Source organism: Glandiceps talaboti, chromosome 14 (assembly GCF_964340395.1).
Source record: "Glandiceps talaboti chromosome 14, keGlaTala1.1, whole genome shotgun sequence".
NCBI lineage: Eukaryota > Metazoa > Hemichordata > Enteropneusta > Spengelidae > Glandiceps > Glandiceps talaboti.
In genome coordinates this window covers 16,598,579-16,622,606 of record NC_135562.1, presented here as the reverse complement: position 1 = coordinate 16,622,606, position 24,028 = coordinate 16,598,579, and the positions used below count along the sequence as shown (strand labels likewise).

The following is a 24,028-nucleotide window of genomic DNA, read 5'->3' as shown; positions in this document are numbered from 1 at the left end:
CCTGGTCGTACTACGTCACGACAACTTGTGTCTACGTCATTGGTTATGCTGTGCCCGAAATATGAATCAAAACGTTTCAAATCTATATCGTTTTCCCAGATTTTTCATGAATTATGCTTGAGGGGGTACAAGTATATTATTCTCCGATATTTTTCTTCTTTAAGAAAATACTCATAACCTAAGGATTTGTCACTACAAGATTATCGCCTCGTAGTGACAAGGCTCCGTAGTATTTTTCTTGGGCGACAGTTAGAAAAATATATTTGGGATAACATTTAAGATGTGAATGCGAGAATATTGTGTCGTCCTGGCCACCGGCTCACCAGTGAAGTCCGACATAGAGGCGCTGTCAGAGGATACCTGGGAAATTACTTTCTGTGCGCATCTAAGCGTGCGATGGGCGTATTCTATTCTGTTCATTAGGGTTAATAAGTTGAGTTCCTTAGAGAAATAATACCCTTTAATGATCTCCATTCACTCTGGATGGATGCCCGGAGCTGAATGACTACAACACGAACATCCCAGTACGTGTATATTTACTTTCTGTCGTAAAACACTGGTTCATCCGACGAGCAGAATGGCGAACCTATCACAACAGTTAGCGTCTCTTGAAGTAGAAAAACTCTTTCTGATGGCTGCGGAGAGAGGGGATAAAATGGCTGTTATGATTGCAATGAAGAATGCTGGTTTATTCAATGTTAACTGCATCGATGAAGAGGACCGCAGTGCTCTTGTGCTGGCCATAGAAAATGGAAATTTCGGTAAGGTTTTGCATTTATTAACCACGTATATATGCGACACAAGGGACGGTTCACCAATTACTATAGTCATACAGCTAACGCAGGAAGTGTAGAATTAAAAATAAATTTAATTTCCTTTAAGCCGTATTAGCTGTGCAACTCTAAAAATAACATTTGTCTATAGAATATTGTCTGAGTCTTCACGAGAGGCCAATCCTCAATTCTCCAACAAACTTAATACCTATGCCACATTACAGACGTATTTTTTATGTCTTCAAGCCACAATAGCTACGACTTTAAAAAACGTATTTCCGCTACATAACCGTTTGTAACTTTGCGAAAGGTTTATACTTCTCGGATGATGGCCAAGGGTATTTTTCGCAACTCGTAAATCAGTTTCTACGAATACATAAATAAAATTATGAAAAATTGCGTCGTACAAATTACTGTAACGACGACCATTACTTTATGGTTAGTATTTCGTTTATTTTTTGTTCAATAGTAACGTAGCACAAAATGGATTATTATTTTTTTCAATTGCCAATTCACAATTCTTAATTGAATACTGTAGTCTTACATAGGAAAAGATGCGCCATTACTTTAATATTTATACTCTTTACTTACAAAATTATAATGAATGAAATCCGGTGTCTAATCTCTGCAAGGCGCTCGTATACTGCACTGTACTGTACTGTATTGCCTATGTTCCACCTTCTTCTCGGACGCTTTAAAAAAAAAGAAATTTGAATTATAATTTCCAAGTTTATACATTCTAATATCGATACATGTGGACACGAGCTCGAACTCCAGGAGCGTTAAGCTTAATATGTTTAAACAAAAAAAAAGAGAAAAGTTTTCTGAACTCAAGAACTGGCCTTAAGGCCAAAAAATATTGTTTCTGGTCAGAGCTCACATAACTTAAATACCCCCCCCCCCCCAGTCGTTTTTTTACTGTATATATTTCCAGTCCATGCAGAATGTATCTCCGTGGGGAAGCACAGAAATAACCCTCCATAGACAACTGCAGAGATAATCATGAACAACCAAATGACATCGGCCTCACATACATACTTGCTCTAAAGTAGTAAATACACAGAGTAGTAAGTACCATAAATAGTAGACTGAGTGACACGTTTGTTGAGAAGTAAACAAAAATCGCATCGTCGCACCATTTTAGACAAACTGTCCTGAATAGAAACAATTCTTCTTGTTTTGGTCTAAGTTACATCTGTCTCTTGCAACAGAACGATGCTGATGCTAACACACTGTGGATTAAGCTAACATGGACAAAATTAAACACATAATCATAATTTTTGCATAACAACAGTGTGACATTACACAAATAAATGGTACTAAGGTTTTTGTACGACGAGATAACTACAGTGCTACTCGTGTATATATATATATATATCAAAATCTGTCACGATTCTTAAGTTATCTTGTATTTAAATAGGGCAAATGCTGCAACTTTTGACTATTACACACAGAATGAATGCAATTAACGTTTGAATAATATAACAGTAAGCCTATTACATGTAACATGAAAAAAACGGTAAAAGATGACCGAACGTCTTCATTCCACTAGATAAATATGGCACTACTGTTAGACTTGTACACTTGCATAATACAGGAATAGATCCTAATCCCTTCCCGGCGGCTATATGTCAAAAATAGAATATTTGGTGTTTGAATAACAACTGCAGTAAAGGGGCACAGGCTGAGTTTATACGTATTTGGGCATAGATATTGCTGCATATTTAAAATATACTAGCAGTATTGTACTTACTGAAGAACACTTAACCATCACTAGCCATTGACTGAACTCAAACCTGACATTAAGATATAACTCGTAAATGATCTTATGACGTAATTTATCATACGTAGCAAAAAGTGTTCACGAAATTCTTGCTATGCAATCAACTGTTCTAACAATGCCAAAAGACACCCATAATGTTGTAGTAGGAGATACAGTGATATTAACATTATACTGGAGTGCGGTTTTATTTTAACATTAAATGAACGAAATATTGAAATTACTGACAGCTTTCGGGATACTGATGACCATAGCGCTATCCTTGCGTGTTATCTTTTTTCAAATTCAGGAATTGTTCCTTAATTATCCTGCCTTGAAATATTATCAATGCCGAAGGTGTTGGTTATATGTCAGTGGAATGAATGAAAGGCACAGTGTTATGAACAACAACAACAGTATTGCAACATAGAATGAAACGCTAAAAATTATTGAAAGGTTTCGCGGCACTAGGTGACTATAGATTGTCCATATTTTGAGACAGATTCAATCGAGGATCGAGTTATCGGTGTCCTAGATGTTTATTACACGTCCTATTACATATCTCTATGGAAACCCAACATCATATTTTCAGAAGTCAATTTATCGTCGTGTTAGTCCATTATGATTGATCACACAGAACATATTCCCGTTTCAAAACAAGTTGAATATCATCGACATAGTTCAGCATAATAACCTTATATCAAAACTTGACTCTATCAAACGAAACGTAATTGTAAATTAATGTCTGTAATAGTTCAATAGTGGTCGCCATGGCAATTTTGGAGGAAAAATTTCCATTTAATATACCTGGGGATAAGAATGTTAAGTTAATAGGGTTCGGGGGTGCTCGGCTGGGTAATGGGCACAGGTGTGCTTTGGTGGATTCACATTACAAGTACAAAGCTAAAAAATTCAAATACTAGGGGTCAAAAGGCTAAATTATATTAGCCAGAAATTAAGGTTTAAATCTATTTTTGTATGAAAATATGAAAATCGGCAGTTTAGAAACTATGTTGTCCAACGTATGAGGTCAAAAGTCGTACATGCATGCATTCCAAGAAGGGTTCAGACCGGTACATAATTTTTGAAAATTCAATAGTCAAAAGTAGAAAAAAGGGGGTTTTGGTACATATATATACCCCAACATTGTAGGAGTACCTCCCCCGGGGTGTAAGTGTATTCAATCTTGAGCAAAACCGTTAAAGAGGTGTCAGTCTTCTGAATCAGCACATTGGACAATTATACATGTAGTATAACTATGAAATATAGCCTCGTGCCGTTTTGACCACTTTGATATGGCTATAATTTACCATACACAACAGGGATGTGGATATATACCCTAACATACACATAGCCAAACACACAAATACACTCATCTCGCACATCGAACTCTTAAACTACTTGCCAGGATATCTCTTACAGTACTTACATATCTGGTGATTAAGCAGAATAGCAAATTAACTCCTAACCCACTGGAATTTCTATACTAGTTTTTATGATTGCACTCAGAAATAATTAAGTAATTAATTTACATCAGGAGTAAGTCCTTTATCTTTGAACTTTATTATTCAAAATGAAATGCCAAGGGCATATCTTGTCCTTGCAAATTTGCTAATTAAATGTCCCATTTTTAATTAACTACGCTATGTGCGTTATTGTTTATTTTTTTTAACGACCATCATAACCTTATTATTAAAATGTTATTTAGCTTTGTTTCGGTCTGATGGTAATTGTGTTGAACTTTAGAGTTTACAATATTAAATGAATAAAGTACATGTCACCCAAAGACGTACCGCACAACATATCTTCTCTCAACTAGCTGACTAACAATTACCTGGGCCTCGTGGATAGATTAATACACGTAAAGAATGATCAATCTGGACCATATATGTCTATAAGGAATACTGTTTGACATTTCTTCAATCTTAATTAGTCGTTTTCTTTTTTGTTTTCACAACATGTTATCTGGGACTGTGGTGTCTTGGCAGGATAACGTGCAAAATGCCTTGATGATTAAATGTCATTTATAATAACTTTCAAAGCATGAGGAACTTGGGATTATGATTTGAGTAGTTTCCTAATTGTATTGACAATCTGCGAATACCCGTAAAGAGCTTTAAAACGATCTTGTATTTGCCCCCCCCCCCCCCCCCATGTCAATTTTTATAAACTTCGCTATCTGGATATCAAGTCACCAAACTTCTATTGCACCGTTTTGGGTGAATTAATGTTAATTACTCACAATGTCTTTAATAATTGCAAAATGTTACAAGTAAATGTTTGTTGATGTTAGTAGATTATTCGATTTACAGTGGACTTCTTAAACAAATGAGATGATGTTTGTTTAGAAAATGGTAGTAGATATTTTCGCCACCTAAACATACAATACAACTTTAAAAAAATCGCTTCTTAGGTAAGTGCTAACACTTGGCTGGCACTAACACTAACACTCCACATGGAAGTATGTGTTAGTAGTTGGAAGATTCAATGCCTGCACTAGCTAGCCAGGAGTTAATATCAGGGTGACACCGGCCTAGCGCCTAACCAATCTGAATTAATCTGAAATTAATCTGAAATTAAAGAATTCTCAAGCCGTGCTTTAATGTAGTTCATCGTACCTTTTTGAAAGTTTGCAGTTATCTTCTGGGTTTTGTACCATGCTTACTTTCGGATAAATAAACGACATAGTCCTGAGAGATATAGATTGTGAGATAGCCCCCTTCTGCTCTTCCCACTGTCATTTCTCCTAGTTTACTAGTTGCCACTACTACTCTGGAATGGTTAGTTGAACTATCAACTATCATTGCTTTCAGTATGCGGTTACTATTGAATACATTCATTACCACGTACGCACTTGAATAAACCAAATATTGTAATCTGTTGTTTTCTTTTTTAACAGATATTGTCGAACTTTTGGCGTCCGATTCCAGAATAGACCTGGGAGATTCTCTGCTAAGAGCAACGAATTTACAATTCATCCCGGCTGTATGGACCATATGTAAGTGTATGAAACAAAGGAAGCTGCTACCGGTAAGGATTCTCGTGTTGTGATATATAGTTTGAGTGAAAAAAAGGGAAGATTCCGATCAGGTTAGCTATCTACAAAAGTGCGAAGACAACAATCATATCTAGCCTCTTTTAAGGAACATGGCGGACTTGTATATTTTGTTTGACTTTAATCGTGCAAATTATAACATGCTTACTGACAGCGCCACCTCTCCCCTCGACTGAACCTTAATGTAGATTTAGGCAACGTGTTAAGACCCCCCCCAGTGGGGTGCTCTCCAAATTTTCAGACAGGGTGAACGACCCAAGTTCAAAACATGTAGCCATATATGTAGTCCAAAAGCACATCCATTATTAAGGATTTCCAGTCGCAATCACTTAGTCAATTACCTTAACTATGATGCTCTAAAAAGTATTTCTAAAGTATGAATACGTTCTTCATGTTATCGACCCCATGATTACGGAATTTTGAGATACAAATTCGTACAATGCTTTGGGATTATCTCCTGAATAAATGACCCATTTAGGCGTGTTTACCTTTCTCTAGAAGTGCCCACCCCTCGGAGGGGTTGGTTGATATAGTCAACCTGATTATGTGCCAACACGAAAAATGTCGGTATCAAACTTTTTTACTCGATTTGAAAGACAGGCAAGGGTTATATATCATTAGCCGGAAATAACTAACCATAATTCAATTGGAATTTCTTTTACACGAAACAGAAACAAACAATGAAATACCGTGAAGGTTTCTAACTTTATCCTCATAATTCATTTTTGCCCTCAATTTACAGTCAGTGCTAATGATGCGACAACTTTCACATGCGCATGCCCATTTGTTAAAATGTCTTGATGAATTGAAGAATTTTTGATAAAATGATTAAACATGAAATGATAGATTAATCGTGTATGGATAGAATGGAATACCGATTATTATATTATACCAGTATATTGATGGCGAAAATCGAGAGATCTGATTGGTCTAGACATCGAACTAGCGCGTCTAAAACGAGTGATAATGCATGGTTGGCACGCGTCCAAATTTTGTTCGTCTACTCTTCGAATTGTCAGAGGAGGATTTTCTCTCAATGAGACAATATTTTATGAGAAATTATGAAGGAAATTTCGAAAGCAACCCAGTCATCGCGTATTTGTTCAAATCATCGCCTACTACATGTACTAAGGTCAAGGCATGCACGAGATCGGTCCCAGCCTCGGCGCGGCTTGAGTGGAAACATTGGTGAGCTGTCCTGTCCTGTCATAAAATGAAGCAAGTGAAAGAGCTTACACTGGCCGACTTACCATTAATCTAAATAGAAATTTGTCTGGGATCCTGTCCTAGAATATCAGTCATCAATCCGAGAGGGAAATCCTCAAACCCGAAAATCTACTGACGTAACTTCCAATAATATAAATACATTGTAAATATCAACCTGTCTATCACTTCAGCGAGTCGCGAATTCGGCCGGGAGCGATCGAAGCACGCTGTATTCAATAAACCACTTCAAGTTTATACCTTGAGTCAAACAGGTTTTTTATTCATCACTGTGCACTTTTATTGAGCCGATCAATGTACAGATTATCCCTAGAAGCGACTAGCAGATAAAATAAATCCAGTCGCTGCACGACGTTCACGTTGCAAGGCCAAGATCAGCTGTCTTGAAAGCAGTGTTATTGTTATGCAAATTAGTCACAGGGGCGCATCTGAATCGAGAAAACGTTAGTTCTTATCTTGTTTCCGATATTGTCAATATACTAGTATAATATAATAGCGATAAACCACCCCCTGGGGAAGGTATACCACTCGGTTTTGACCAGTGAACTCAATATATGCACGAGCGATAGCGAGTGCATATATTTCGTTCACTGGTCAAAACCGAGTGGTATACCATCCCCGGGGGTGGTTTATTGCTTAAGTTATGGATGAGTTATCAGGGAAACAACTGGAATGCGTATTTTTTTTCTATTACCAGTATACGTAGCATACATATAAAGAAACAATTTCTTTAAAGTACACCTTAACTTCGTCAAAAAAGTCGTAAAATAAAGTCAGAAATCCCATTATTTCTGCTGAATATTGCATTTTTTTCTGAATTGGTTACCAATTTAGGCAATTATACATGTTTATAAAAAGTTGACATGAATATCGACCCTTGATAGTTTCCTGATAGGCCGATATGTACTGACATTCAAGTATGACCATGAAAACATTAGAATATTAATTACCTCAACTTGTAAATTATTATACTCTAGAAATTGATAGAAAACTGCTGTTTACTTTGCCAGCTCGACCTTGCCCAGCGCATACACCATATAATTAAACTTGCGACAATGTCAAATTCAATTTCTGGATGATGCATCTTTTAAACAACAACCGTAAGGTCAATGTGTTGTTGTTTAACGCATCAACACGCAAGCTTGCCATAGTTTCAGATAGGAACATCCGGGATACAAGCCAGGAGGGTTAAGTTCATGATATTGCCCAAGGGCCATATGAAAAGATAAGAACTGCCTTATCAAATAATGGGATGTATTGAAACACGAATATTGAGCATAACAATGTAACCTTATTTCTGTAGATAGATAAACGCTGAGATCGGACGAGGCAGAGCCCCGTCCGTCGCTGGCTCTCTTCCGTGTCAAAAAATACAGAAACTGCAACATTTAAACTTATTTGACTCTTTTGTTCTAATTACATTAAACAATATCACATACATATTAAATTAGCGTCACTACTGCGATATCCGGGCAATCTACATCACAACAATACATAGCGTGTCTAGCCATAACAATAGACGTCAGTCACTACACTCGAAATAGACACATTTTCGGAACTACTTTTACCTGCTAAAGTGGAAATTATAGATTCATGACAACCTCATCCGAGATGTGAGTTTGCACGTGATACCGTTACAGTCTGGTAAGCTATCTGAACGGAAATCATAATTACAAAAAAAAACATTGATATATCATCATATACATGTTTAATTAGTATATAATAAATATTAAAGTGTCTGGCATGTGTGTCTGTTGTGAATAATTTAGTCTAGGTTTTCTGGTACAAAAATACTGGCTGCTTAAGGAGATATAACTAAGGATAAATAAAATAAAATGATCACTGCATAACTAGACAGATGTAGATATATATATATATATATATATATATATATATATATATATATATATATATATATATATATATATATATAGATAGATAGATAGATAGATAGATAGATAAATAGGTAGGTAGGTAGGTAGATAGATAGATGGATAGATAGATAGATAGATAGATAGATATACAGATATATATATATATATATATATATAGATAGATAGATAGATAGATAGATAGATAGGTAGGTAGATAGATAGATAGATAGATAGATAGATAGATAGATAGATGGATAGATGGATAGATAGATGCTAAGGTACACCGAAATTATTAAATCTTTAAAACGTCCCGTTCTTATTTTAATTTATTCATTGTACTTGTTAAAACAAGAATTGTGACATCACGTGGTCATCACACTCTATCAATATCCCATAAAATTAACAACTTGTAGATAATCAATGAAACTGAGCGGGTCGTTTAATTGCACTGCACTGTATCAGTTGTATAGGATACCATCATTGAGGACAGGAAATTGAACTAATTGGAAGAATTGCATCATATATTATAATTATGCTAATGTTTACATTCGTAGACGATTAACTATTTATTGAAAATCGATAAAATAGTCTGAATATTTTATTACATGTATTAATTAGCGTGTAGTAACAACCAACCAACAAATATACAAGCAATTTGTAATCAGAGGAATTTTTTGTGTATTTTCAAATTGTAAAATCGACAAAAAATTACCATGGAAAATTTCAGCTTTTTGGCTTTGATAGAACGGACACTCGACATAGTCACTTATGGAATAAGGATCCCTTCTGTCGTGCGACTTGTAGATACACGTATCTCTGTAATAATGTTCTATAAGAACTGTTTATTTTTTTTCCTCACTACATACTGGTTTTGTACTCATAGCACTACACACTACACACTTATTTGGTACTGATTATGTTGTCTGAAACAATGTTCAACAGTGAAAGGTTTTGTACAAGGCGAAATAAAAAATTCAATGGAGGATTAAAAACAAGAATTCTTTTACTTTGGGATTGAGGGTGGTAGTTGATCCATTTTAGTCAATGTGCATGACACTAAAATAGAGAAAAGTGTTAACAAAAGAACCAGTGACTTTGTGTTCACAACACTAAATTCTGATTATGCTGTCTGAAGCAATTTTCAATTTTGGTCAATTTAGTTTGTGGGGTGGGGATGGGGGGGGGGGGGGTCTGTGGCCTAAATAAAAGAATTTGATTTTTTATCCTGCATTTAACTAGTGACCTCGCCCCTAATGTCGGATAACATCATACATTATATTTCACAAGCAACACAACACTTGTGAGGTAGCAAGTATGATATTATCCTACGGTATATTAAGATATCTAATCCGTCATTACCGTCAACCTTTTACTTACATTCATGAATATTCATAAGGTCAAATAAAAAAATTGTCTGGTTCCAGTTACCCGACCCCACCTAGTTTTTCACTCCAATCCAAAACTTTTTTTTTTACGTATTCGAGAAAAAATAATGATAAAATCGCGAAAATCGTGAAGTCTCGCAAGAAATATAGTGGATGCAGAAACTGACATCAACTTAAAAAGACGATATAAAACTATTATTCAAATCTGGAATGGCTGTAATGAAAAGAAACCAATAATACAGATACCATTTAGAAAAGAATGGAAAACCTGAACTAGACACTGATACATGAAAAAAAAAATAGAATAAAATAGAATGAAAAATCTACCTACCCCACCTATTTTAAAATTGAATGTAATCGGAACTACACAATTTCTTTTACTCCTAATACAGAGATACATAAAAACATGTTTTTATTGGCATAGAATGTCTATAATATACTGTACAGAACATATCAAGAGCTTACGAGTGAAAGTGGGACTGGAATATAGTTATGCGGTGACCAAATTTGCCATGTTGCTGTCGAGCCTCTGTACGGCATATTGTCAACGTCGTAAACCACACAGGTCTATTTACGGCATCGTCCGAAACGTACCCGCCGTTGTTTCAACAGAAATAGAGGGTTAGAAGCACGTATTTACGTGTATTTTCTACGAGTAGCGTCATAGACACTTGTCATATTTATTTTATTGAATGTCGTGTTTTGTATATCAAAGTTTGGAAGCATTACTGTAAACTAATTGTTCGGTTTTTCGTTTGGGTAGGATTATGTGCTCTGGCTCGCGAGAATTCATATTGTCGGCACATATCCATTCGACCGCGCCCGAAAGTGACGTTGCCATGGGAGTACTACAAGCCAAGAATAATCTTCTAATTAGCTCACGATGAACAAAAACAACATTATTAATAGAACTCTCAGGCGTACAATAGTTTCCTTACAAAGATGCCCTTTTCGCGGTAATTCATGATTGTTAATTGATTCACTTAATTACTCCACATAATGAACCACATTAATCATAATAAGGTTAATTAAACTGAAAGTATTTCATTACCATTAAAGTGTCAGAAAGGTCTTTAGTACTTGCTTTTGTAATTAACTTAATTTGTTGGTGCAATACTCTTATTTGGAAACAGAAACTTTGAAAGCTTAAAAAAAAGCAGCAGTCAGGCGCCGCAGTTGTCCAGTTCATGCATACGTGCATCTTGGGGCCCCACGCTACGAAAACCTAGCTATAGCCACGTAACTAGAGAAGCTGGAACATATTTTGTTGCTGTGCATACGTTTACATGACTTTGACGCTTTCCCTCAAAGGAATTTTGGTGACATGCAAATGAAGCACATACATTCAATGACAATGTGGTGGTCGAAACAAGGAATGGGTAAAAGCCTACATAGTGATCACGATGCCACGTGAATTGTTTGTCAACAAATGATAAAAAACCTTCCTCCTGACGACCACTAATTACCTTTTTCTTGTCCAATATTTTCGCGCTAAAATAGCTGCAAAAATGCATGCATGCTTCCCCATCCCATTTTCACGGAAGTTACACGCACAGAGCCGAGACAGCGAGTCGTATAAGAGTTGACGACAGATACTCACTGGAAAAAAACCAAAGAATAAGAACCAGTGATAACCATTTTCTGCTGTAAAAGGTTTAATTCAAAAGTAAACACGACAAAAAGTTGACGAAAGCACAGGACTGTGACGAAAGGTAATCTTGAAGTTCTAGTGACGTCACTCCGCAATGCATCATGGAGCTACTAACGTATACCCCAGTGGCCCATTCAGTATGATAAAGGGTATCATGATTGATACATTCCTAAATAAATTATACACTTTTATCTAGTAATTTATCTCTGAGTTCATTCTCCATTGTAAATGATAAACACCAGTCAGCATCTAATTTATCTAGCGTCCTTGCCATTATTCCGATAGCACAAAATCTAATTGCTAATATTCTTGTAGGTAAACAGTTTTTCTTATGTGTCCTTTAACTGGTGGTGAAGGCTATCTGCCCTCCCCCTCCCTCATGGTTTCAACTTGCCCACCAGCCCACTGCCCACCCAATATTGTGAATGATTGACTCACTCCCCATAACTGAATTCACGCTTGTGATATCCACTATACCAACATTGACGCACACAATGTGCACCCCTCCACTCCAATTTCATGTTTTCCCCTCCCACTGTATCAAAATCAGGACTTACCCGCCACAATTCTCAATTGTTTACTCCCCTCCCGCTACCGGTCGAAAAAAAAAAATTGCCCGCCCACTGAAAAATATCTTTTTGCAAGAACAACTCCGGTGATTGTATGTGGTCAATTCTCCTTCACGAATAAACGATAAAACCCCGAATATATTAGTATTCTCATTAGAATTGAAATTAATTAGAATGCCTACATTAATCTATATGATGTTAATTTGAAATGATTTTGTCAAGTTCAGTGGTTTTAGGTCAATAATAATTTGCCATATGGGGTTTGCGTGCGCATCTTGTCAGTCGACCTTGACACATTGACCGAGACGAGTTCTGACACCACAATTGTGCTGTTTTAGGGACGAGATGAATAGTTCATTGTAGGATAAAAAACTAAATTCTTTTAGTTAGACCTCAGACTCCCGCCCCCAACCCCACCCATCCATCTAACTAAATTGGTCAAAATTGAACAATTTTCAGACAGCACAATCAATTTCAAATCAGTATGTAGTAGTATGTAGTGCTATTAATACAAAGCCAGCATGTAGTAGTATGTAGTGCTATGAATACAAAGCCAGTATGTAGTAGTATGTAGTGCAATGAATATAATGCCAGTATGTAGTAGTATGCAGTGCTATGAATACAAAGCCAGCATGTAGTAGTATGTAGTGCTATGAATATAAAGCCAGTATGTAGTAGTATGTAGTGCTATGAATACAAAGCCAGTATGTAGTAGTATGCAGTGCTATGAATACAATGCCAGCGTGTAGTGAGTAAAACGTTATAGTCACTTGATTTTAGTGCCATGTACTTACTGTTGGCGATACAGAATCGACCAAATCCGTGTTTGTAACTCAACAAATTGCAAAAAGAAGTTTATTATAGTGCATACAATAACAAATATTGTAAACATTATTATTAATATTTTGCATTTTTCTCAGTTACAAGCAAGGATTAAGTAAAAGATAGTTTAACATTAAGTATAAAAACATAGTAAAGTTGTTTTATGAATTAACAATCCAAAATGAATACCCATTTGTCATCCATATGACCACTTTTTGTTAATTCCCATTAACTTTCTGCATCAATTCTTCAACGCAATTATTTTTGCAAAGAGCAGTAAGTTCATTAACCTCGTTATGAACTGTTTATTCATAGACACAGTGTCGAGATGGATGTCTTTGTAGACCCATTGTACCGATCTGTTAATCAACTTTCTTAGATCCAAAGCTTCTTGTCGAGAGATACACAAGTAATTACCTGGTTACAAATCCCAACAGTCTAATATATCTCCATTTTTTTGTGAATATGGTATGAGTGATATGCACTGAAATGTTTCCCTGGGAAAATAATTTGCTTTCAATTCGAACCGGATGATAATATTTCTTTTTTGTTACACCGGGGATCAAGTGTAGGCACGGTGTGGAGGGGTGATAATCTTCTAATCATAAAGTGCATGTAAATGACTACTTTTAGGATGAAATATCTATTTTAGCAGCCGAGTGACAGTTGATATAAAAAAAATAGAAAATGTATTTGTGACGATGAGACAATGAGTATCACCTTATTCGATGATATATAGAGCATTTTAATATATGAGAGTACAATGTATCTTACAAAAAGAAATTTGACAAGGTGCTAGTATAGTTTTCCTCATATATTGGGTAAAGGGATGATCGCACAATGTTACACTAGCTCAACAAGCGAACTTCGTTCGTTGGGGAGGGGGGGGGGGTGTCTGTCATCAGTGCGATTGCTGAATTTCATTTTCGCACTTCTAACCAAATTTCGAAAACTTTCACAAGTTGATAAAACTTGACTTCTAATGAGAGATACAGTACTGGGTTTCTAGTTAGTATTTTGATGTGTTTACCATCATATCAGTAAACAGGTTCATAAGGTTGGAACTTCCATTTTACCATCCATCATGTTTTTAAATTACATTGATCGTAGTAGTGTGACCGTTACAAATTTCATCATGGTTTACATCGTATACAAAACGCTTGATGTCACACTTGTGAACGTTTGTTTGGGGTGGCGGGGGTGATCTAAACGAACGATGTTCGTTTATTGAGCTTGTGCTACATTGTAATCTTCAATTGTCAAATATACTACATCATGAATATTCACTGAAAAGGGCGACATTGTTCAATTTTATGTTTCTCAGAGTAGCACCTCAAAAATGGGTTGGTTGGTTAAAATTTTTATTTAAAAAAAGTAATTATAATCGTACTTTGACATGACTTAGAAATGACAACTAAAGTGAGCTTTGAACTATTTGGTTTACAAGTTCCCGGATTTCAGCATTACACGATAATTTCGTTCTGATACGCCCTCGTGCGGTCTACCATCTTACAATCAATGACATGATCGTTTACTACTGTAACAGGACGTCATTTTTCAAAACAACTTTTTTGCCAGATTGAAGAACTATGAGGTAGGGGCAGGTCATGAGAAACATATATTTAGCTAACACCTCAAGACTATATATATATATATTCATGTACATTTAATTTAGTTGTTTCTATTTAATGTTGTAGGAAGGACTAAACACACGCTCCCTGAACAGTGATTTTCATCCCGATATAACACCAGTTATAATTGCGGCTCAAAATAACAACTACGAGATTCTGAAGATTTTGCTTGACCATGGCGCCAAAATTGAAGAGCCGGACTCTTACAACTTTTTCACCGAAGAATTCACCCTGGAGCACTCGGTCGGCACGATCAACGTTCACCGGGCACTCACTAGCGAGGCTTTCATTGCCCTGACAAGCGATGACCCAATCTCCAGGGCCTTCGAGCTTAGTGACTTGATGCAAAACTTGAGCACCCAGAACTTTGAGTTTCGTTCGCAGTTTGAGCAATTGGCGATAAAGTGTGAAGTCTTTGCCAGTGAATTGTTAACTCACGTGCGTAACACTCAGGAACAAATCACAGTTTTGACACATGACCCAGAGGAATGGTCACGTGATAATTTCCATGGTGATTTCAAGGCGGCACCATATAAGGTAAAGGCGGCAATCGACTGTGACCAAAAGAAGGTGAGTGTGGAACCGAAAACAGACAGACTGGTTTAAAAGTTTAAAATTAATTGCAAAATAAAGATTTTCAAAGTGTTCTCTTTTTCAGATTTCCTTTCCTGGTTATACATGTACTGTGACACAACTTCACTTAGACAGGTTTTAAAATTTAATTTGCATTATGGGAGTTTTAAAAACAAAACTGTTTGGTCAATATTATGATTACTTGTTATGTCAAGCGAACAGTCAAATAATATACACAGCACGAACAATTTTAAACCCATAAAAGGTCGTCCAAAGATTGGCAAGACACAAACAAATACTAGTATGCAGACATTCAGGCAATCAGGCGGTCAGAACAAACATTTGTTCTAACAAACGCTCCGGTAGAATGAGCATTTGCTACATTTTAACATGGTCATATTAATGTTGCAATAGTGCTGCCCATGCTACACGGGTTAGGTGAGAGCATTCCAACAAAATGAACGTTTAACTTCGATTTCTAACATTGTTCTTTACGGCAATATTAGCGAGTGTCCCTTAGAAAACGATGTGGGTACTCCCGGATCCCATCCATCGAAAACCTATTAGAATAGACTAGACTAGACTAGACTAGACTAGAATAGACTAGAATAGACTAGACTAGAATAGAAATAACTATTGTCCATGGTGTAAATCTGGAAAATCGTTTCTAGTAACTCCACTCGTAAAGAAAATAACACAATGACACTTGCTAAAATGACAGACTTTGCAAAGTGCTGATCCACAGCAAGTAAAAAATTGTCAGGGCAAAATACCAGATCAAGGATGAAATTAAAGTTTTCTGAAATTCAAAATTAAAATCTGCTGATGGAATAAAAGAACATTTATAGAAATGTCTTCGCGCCTTCTATATACACCTCAAAAGGTGTCTAAGTTTTGGGCTTCAAATTCTGCAATGGAGTGTGCTGTTTGCATTTATTTTGTCTGTAAGGGGAAAGCAGTTCATACTGACCTATATCGTTTTTTGGGGTGTCCAGTATTCGCGTGGTGTCTGAAAGGGGGAAAGTAATTATTCATGCCCTGAATAGGGTAAGGGTCTTCCTTTGCCATAGCTACACGCCCCCATCACTTTCTCTGCCATCACTTTGCGAGGTGAGTAACCCCGAAGGGGAAATATGTCATGCCCGAGATACAGCATATACAGACATCAGACATGTAAATTTGGTTATAGATGTCTTTCACGCGAAGCTATATTGTAAGACAAGCGAAGTGAAGCTTGACACGTCAGTGAAAAAATCGAGTAAATTGACCAGGTTTCCAATCATAAAATTTAAATGATAACACGAAACATTAATTTCGTTAATAAATGTACTCATGACAGATATATTGTCCTGGCAAATATCATTTTCTCATTTACACATAATTGGATACTTATAAAAAGAATGCCAAAAAGGTCACGACCCTGTTAACTTTATAGCAAACCTATTTTATTTCCCCAAGGTTCACAATGAGTTGACGTGAGATGAGTAAGTTCAGAATTATGTGCCACGGTTCGCGCCTTTCTTTCTTCAACACGGCATATCTATTCCCTCACAATAATGCATTTAATAATTATACCCATCAGAACTGTCACTTTGAAGTCATCTACCCAGATCTGATGTGTTGTTCCCCGAGACTAGTCGTAGGGCAATAACCCTTTTTCTTTTTATGTTGTCTCATCGTTCTGCCTTTAAAAGGTTGTATGTGTAAATATTGACAATGGTTTCAGTTCATAATCTTAATTTGAGGCCAGAAAAAAGAACAGAATTATTTCTGGTCAGGACAGTTTGTCTAAAAAGGTGCGACGGAGCGAATTTTGGTCTGGTCATGAGAAAATTGACAAAGAATGTCTGCCCCTATAGAAAAAAATATCCGACAAAATAGAAACAAAATACAAGAAAATGCATGCAAATTAGCATTTGGCTATTTAGTGTCACTGACTGAGATTCTATGTTATGAAGACAAGCAAAACATCAACAACAAAAAAGCAAATAAACACAGTAAAATAACCAAACATCAACAAGCAAACAGACAGACAAACAGACAGGTAGACAAATAGACAGAAGACATACAGACAGACAAACAAAAAACCCCGAAAAACCAAACAAACAAACAAACAAACAAACAAACAAACAAGCAAGCAAGTTATCAAACTAATTACACTTGGCAATTAATTATGCAACCATTATTCCAGAGTCAGTTCACGACATCATATTACATTGTATTCAAATCTGTCCTAATTTGGGTTCTATTTTTTTTGACACCAGTTTGTAGCACACCCTCACTGTCAGCAACGATTGGCTGAACGTTGGTACCACGGCCTCGAAGATTGGCGGAAACACTCTGCATGGAGGAATCTGTTCTATTCTTGCTTCATGATGGCGGGCTTTCCTATTCTATCCCTCGGCTTTATCCTGTCTGCTAAAAAACTACCTGGGCGACTGTTGACAATCCCTTACGTCCGATTTATCTGTCACATGACATCCCAGTTTCTGTTTCTGATTTTCTTGGCTATTCACTATGTCGACATAAACCAATTCAATACACATGAGCAAGATAAAACTGACGATAAGAAACTTAAATCGGAAAAGGAAGAGGATGTTGAGGCGGAAAGGATTGGACGAAAGATACACCCTACTGGTCTCGAGTATGTCATCATTATTTGGGTCATAGGTAATTAGCATATTGATGATCTATATTAGTATATTCATAATTTTCATTAGCATATTCACGCTGTATATTAACATATCTATGATTTATATTAGCAAATATCTGTAGTAGCATATTCATGATTTGCTAGCATTTTTCTGATTAAAATTAGTATATTCGTGAATTGTATTAGCATATTAATAATTCATATTAGCATATATGATCTATATTAGCATATTCATAACGTATTATATCATCGATATCCTGAGTATGCCAGCACATGGCATAACTAATTAGCATATTCATTAGTTTTACACAACATCTATCTTCCCAATTTTACTTTTAAAGATGTCTACTTTTTTGGACATGTTAACGATAAACACACACTTTAAAAGCTTTCAAATTTTTTTTCTGGCATGTTGCAAAACATAAACTAATAATAAACTAATTTCATCGATAATGAATGTTTTCGCAATCCCGGGTGAAACTGATTATTACCATGGTAACAGAGATTATGTTATTTTAGACCACAGAACAAATCTAATCAGAGGACAAATCATTTACATGAAATACTATTCTATTAAATTTGTATAAATTTATTAGAAGAGTAAAATTACAGTTAGTAGGATTCTGAAATAATCATGGTTTGTAATTATTGACAGCCATGACCTGGCAGGAGCTGAGTAATTTGTTCCAGCATGGCAAACGATGTATGAAGAGCCAGGCGCAAACCAAATTCTTTGATATATGTACTCTGTGTCTGTACTGGGCCTGGATATCTATCAGAATCGTGGCCGCAATGCAGGTAATCATAATACATTATAATATCTCACATAAGGGGTGGTATTTGTGGTTATTTGTGTATGTATGTATGTATGTATGTATGTATGTATGTATGTATGTATGTATGTATGTATGTATGTATGTATGTATGTCTGTATGTATGTATGTATGTATGTATGTATGTATGTATGTCTGTCTGTCTGTCTGTCTGTCTGTCTGTATGTATGTATGTATGTATGTATGTATGTATGTATGTATGTATGTATGTATGTATGTATGTGTGTGTGTGTGTATGTATGTACGTATGTATGTATGTATGTGCGTGTGTGTGTGTCTGCCTGCCTGTATGCATGCATGCGTGCGTCTGTCTATTTTCTGTCTGTCTGTCTGTCTGTCTGTCTGTCTGTCTGTCTGTCTGTCTGTCTGTCTGTCTGTCTGTTTGTCCGTCCGTCCGTCCGTCCGTCCGTCCGTCCGTCTGTCTGTCTGTCTGTGTTATCATTTTCTCAAAACTGACAGGGTCAATTCAATTAAAATTTAGTACATATTCTTTGGGAGTAATGCTAGAAGTGATTGCCAACGCTTGAAACAATAAACTCAACACTCACTGATTAGGCAAGTGTTAAAGAGATATAGAAGGTTGCAAGATGCAGGTTTGGTGAAAATGACTTACAGGGTCCACTAAGAAAAACAAATGCACCTAGATAAAGTGACATTCGCCTTTGATCCCCTTTAAACTGTTGACGTGCAATCTTGAAAGTGTATGTGTGTTATAGAATGTCTACTTAGACGATTTTTTTGTGTTCGACCATACAGGTAGTGTATTCGTTACATGAAGATCCCGTGAAACCTGACTTGAACCGAACTCTGTCTAATATCACGACAATAATACCTGAATATGAAATATCGCAAACACAGCTACCGCCAGACTACTTGAATTCATCAGAACTATCTATTGAATCAGAGTCCATTTCTGTCTACGAGAACGCCATTATGAACAAGGTCAATTATATCCTGGATACACAAGCTCAAATGAACGACGAGTTCACCAAATTATTAGACGCAAAGTTCTCGGAGATGGGTGTCCTCATCCAAGGAGAGGTAACCACAATGACCCCTGAACATTTAGAACGTGTACGCAGAGCTTCCTCGGCTGCTGCTCGAAAAGGAGCCAGGAGAAAACCAAATCGTCGAGCCACCGGCTCTAGTAACTCCACCCTCAGCAACCTGTCCGCCACTCACCCACTTTTGATCGCCGAGGGTCTCCTCTCCCTGGCCAAGGTTGTCAGTTTTCTACGTATAATAAGAGTCACAGTTGTTCACCTGCACATCGGACCAATGCAGATATCGTTTGGCAGGATGGGAGGAGACATACTGAAGTTCGGGGCTATATTTTCTCTTATTCTGATAGCGTTTTCCGTCGGGCTGAGCGAGTTGTATCATTTGTATACCGAAGACTACGAGAGTCTATGCGAGAAAACGGAGAAGTGTAAAATACCATACAAAGAGTAAGTAAAGTATTCAATTTGAACTTTTGTTCCAAACACAACTAGAAAATTTACCTGAAATTGGAACAAAAGTTCAAATTGAATACTATGGTTTACCAACACAGATGAATTTCCATTTAAAGAGTAAGTAAATTATCAAAATAAATCCGAAAGTAAATAAATCCCAAATTACCTCTCTCTCTCTCTCTCTCTCTCTCTCTCTCTCTCTCTCTCTCTCTCTCTCTCTCTCTCTCTCTCTCTCTCTCTCTCTCTCTCTCTCTCTCTCTAAGCGGTCTCTGCCTCATGGCAATGAAAAGAAATGACATTCATAAAGGCTACTGTTATTAGTATAATATTTAACCTTTCCAAATATTGAAAACATGAAATTATCATTAATTGCTGATTGTCATTGAAATTAATACAAACGGTGAACTTAAACCAAGGCCATTATTTTTGTAATCTTGAAAATCATATATCATTTTTTCATAATTACAATATTTCCATATTGTAATCGTTTTTTGTCACACAGCTAGGTGTGTTGGAAATTAACTGTTCATGTAGTTAATTCTGTGTAGGATAATAAAGCAATTCTTGTAATGGGGGTGTGGTGGGAGTAGAACCATTTTAGTTCTCATCCGGCTAAAATGATTTTAAATCTTTTTTGTACCCATAAATGATTATATTTCTAGAAAATGTCAAATCCAGAAATTAAAGAATGTTCGCTATGAGAAATGCATGGCACTAAAATTCATTGCATGTCAATAAAAGAACATTTTACACACTACATACTGTTTTTATATTCATAATACTACATACTACAACGTACTGATAAAGGGGGGGGGGCGACTGAAGCCCAACTAAAATAATTTAGTTTTTATTCTATATTGAACTGTTGATCTCACCCCTTAATGGCTATCCACATATAGACTAAGTTTTCAAGGGAATCGATATTCAATTTTCCCAAAGAATTAATTAACACAGTACTCTGTGGCCATTTATTTTGGAGTCTGACTTGCGTTAATTGTGATATCATTTTCGAAAGGAATGAATTTTATGTTGATTCTGATTTAGTTTTTTTAAACTGAGAATGGTAACGTTTTGAGAGATTTGAACAAAGGCAAATATCAGGCAAACTGGTTGCCAAGGCGCATCATACCTTTATTGGTAACTTAATGAAATTATATTATGTAGTGTGAAGACTGCCTTGACGACCTTGTTTTGGACACTATTTGGAATGACTGATCTGAGAAGCTTAGATGTGACGGTTGCTAATCACTGGATTACTGAGCTGGTTGGCTACTTCCTCTTTGCTGTTTACCATATTGTTGCCATAGTAGCGTTGTTCAATATATTGATTGCAATGATGAGTAACACGTACAATCGGATTGAGGTAAGTGTATAAATAATCAAGCCTTTGTGCAGCAATACCGTAAGATGGTAAAACGGAAACGGAAATGGTAGACCGTTTTACGACAATGATGCGTGCGCATGACCTTACATGTTATGTTATATCTGAAATGTTTGGACAATACTATTCGGTTGAACAATCTTGAGTTTCTAACTATCAATAGTCCCGAGAATATAATTTCGCGATATCGGGTGAACAGAGTGCTATGGGTAGCTACTGGCCTAGTTTTAGCATCTAAATTTATTCAATTAATCTGAAAAAAATGGATAGGATTCCCACATTTTGATTGAATTATTCTTATACAGGAGGATGCTGACATACAATGGAAGTTTTGTCGTTCCACACTGTGGATCAGTTATTACGAAGAGAACTCATCGCTGTATCCACCGTTCAATCTCATACCGACTCTAGAAAGCCTGAAGCTGTTTTATTTCTGGAAACTTCGTAAGGGGAACGGACGTCACATTATGAGGGTAAGTGCTCTTGACCTACAGAAGGTGACTGAGAGCGGAAACTACAAGAACACGTTTTTGAGCCACCTGAAGTCGATGATGAGAAAATGATTTTTTTAAAAATGTTTGATGTTCTTTATTACATGTGTACCAGTCTGAGAATGTACCGAGAGATTACTTTCACTGGTGCGCGCGCATACTAGTGGTGTTTTCACTGCAGTGCAATACCGAAAACATTATATCATACCTGCATGCAAATAATATGCAAATACGGAGGCAATCGTTCGTTACACACGAAATCATGCGATCATGTGATCGCACCGAGTGATTTTTATGATTGTTTTTACCCCGGATGGAAAGATGTTGTAAAATGTGACATTTCGCACTGTAACAGTACCGGTAGATATTATCACAGAAATGGAATTAAAAACTATTAGTAGAATAATGCAATATACTTTAATTGTACTATTAGAAATACTTAGTTAATTGACAAAGTTGTTTATTTTAGTCCTCTCTTCTGTATATTTATAGAAGAAGAAAATTGTGAAGATTCAAGCATTGGATGACGAATACAAGGTAACTCTAGTCTACTCTGTCAATCACACATTAGTCGTAAGGGGGTGGTGGTCATTTGACATTTTTCAATTTACGTGTACGTGCACATTTGGGCTTTTATTTTCAGCCGATTGTTTAAATTGGGATATGCACTTTCCCCACTGTATCAAAATCAGAACTTTCCTGCCGCAAATCTCCCTTGATTAGCTCTTCTTCGCTATCTATCGCATAAATTGCCCACCCACTGAAGAACAGCTTCCTGTAAGAACAGATCCATTGACTGCAGCAACTGTGCTATTTATTGCTATTCACACCACTGGTCCAGACACGGATCCTGCAAACAGTGCATAGTGTGAAATAGGATTCAAATGTTTGGGTGAATTAGGACTAGAATGGGGAATGTGGTTTGTTGCATGGATGGCACACTAATACAAAGGCATGCCATAGAAAAGAGGGACTATGATGAACGTCAATCAGGGTAATGTGAGGGTTAGAGATGGGATGATGACACCCCAAGACAGAAAACAATCAAATTTTGAATACGTTGTATGGGATTTTTCTTGTCAGGAGTTGATGAGAGAGCTTGTTCAAAGATACTTCTTTGTTCAGAAGAGCATATCCGAAGAGCAGGGTTCAGCAGGTCCTCAAACCTGGATGCTACAGATAAAACACGAAGTCACATCCTTCAAGTATGATACGTTTGAAGCTCTCGGCACTATCAACAAGACGATGAAGTGTATAAAACACACTGTAGAAGGAAGTGAAGAAGAGTGTGGAGACGAAGATGAAATAGTTGTAGAACTGGCAGGCGAGTTCCTCCGCGCCATGGAGAGTGCCATCAAGAGAGCCGAAGAAGCCAACCTGCCCATAAGACCCGAGATATTCACCAAGAATGGCATGGCAGGGAAGACAGACATTCCATTTATTGATTCTGAGACCGATTTAAGTGCCCCGAAGAGGAAATCTATGCGAGGGAGAGTCTACCATGCCATTGAAAAAAAGCCACACTACGGGACTGACAATAAGGGAACTCGCCTTTAGGATATATTATACCGTCCTTTACAGGTCACCTCACAAATCTTAGCTGTAGAACATGGCGTGCTCTTATACTAAGGACAAAGGAACATAAGTCACAAATGTGTAAATATTTACACTTATTATATACAGGATGTCAACATATCGTGGTCGTTTTGGCAAGGTTAATAAATTGTCTTTTGTTCATCAGACAAAAGTAAGGAAACTGTATTCCCTAATGATGGCATCTTTGCAGGGAACACTGAATCCTAATAAAGAGGAAAATACGTTTTCAGTTAAAGCTGCTTCATATGTATGGAAAAAAGAAAAGAACAAAGTTTAGGTTCTCATATGATGTTCAAAACAAAGA

At 36.6% G+C, this 24,028-nt stretch overlaps 1 protein-coding gene across 1 annotated transcript; it reads left to right on the top strand.

Annotated features, from left to right (window-relative positions):
- The first annotated feature begins 577 nt into the window (after positions 1-577).
- On the top strand, positions 578-23,685 carry LOC144445340 (short transient receptor potential channel 4-like). The gene is made up of 10 exons (XM_078134879.1): positions 578-761; positions 5,432-5,562; positions 14,810-15,313; positions 17,581-17,986; positions 18,625-18,767; positions 19,559-20,250; positions 21,421-21,619; positions 21,943-22,134; positions 22,621-22,665; positions 23,212-23,685. Exons 1-10 carry the CDS (start codon positions 578-580, stop codon positions 23,683-23,685), a joined length of 2,970 nt encoding a protein of 989 aa, XP_077991005.1.
- Positions 23,686-24,028: the final 343 nt, after the last annotated feature.

Bases quoted from the DNA above. Each gene is read 5' to 3' on its own strand.
- LOC144445340 (XM_078134879.1), top strand. From the start codon at position 578: ATGGCGAACCTATCACAACAGTTAGCGTCTCTTGAAGTAGAAAAACTC. The intron at 762-5,431 runs GTAAGGTTTTGC...CTTTTTTAACAG, and splicing joins CATAGAAAATGGAAATTTCG to ATATTGTCGAACTTTTGGCG. The intron at 22,135-22,620 runs GTGACTGAGAGC...GTATATTTATAG, and splicing joins GTGCTCTTGACCTACAGAAG to AAGAAGAAAATTGTGAAGAT.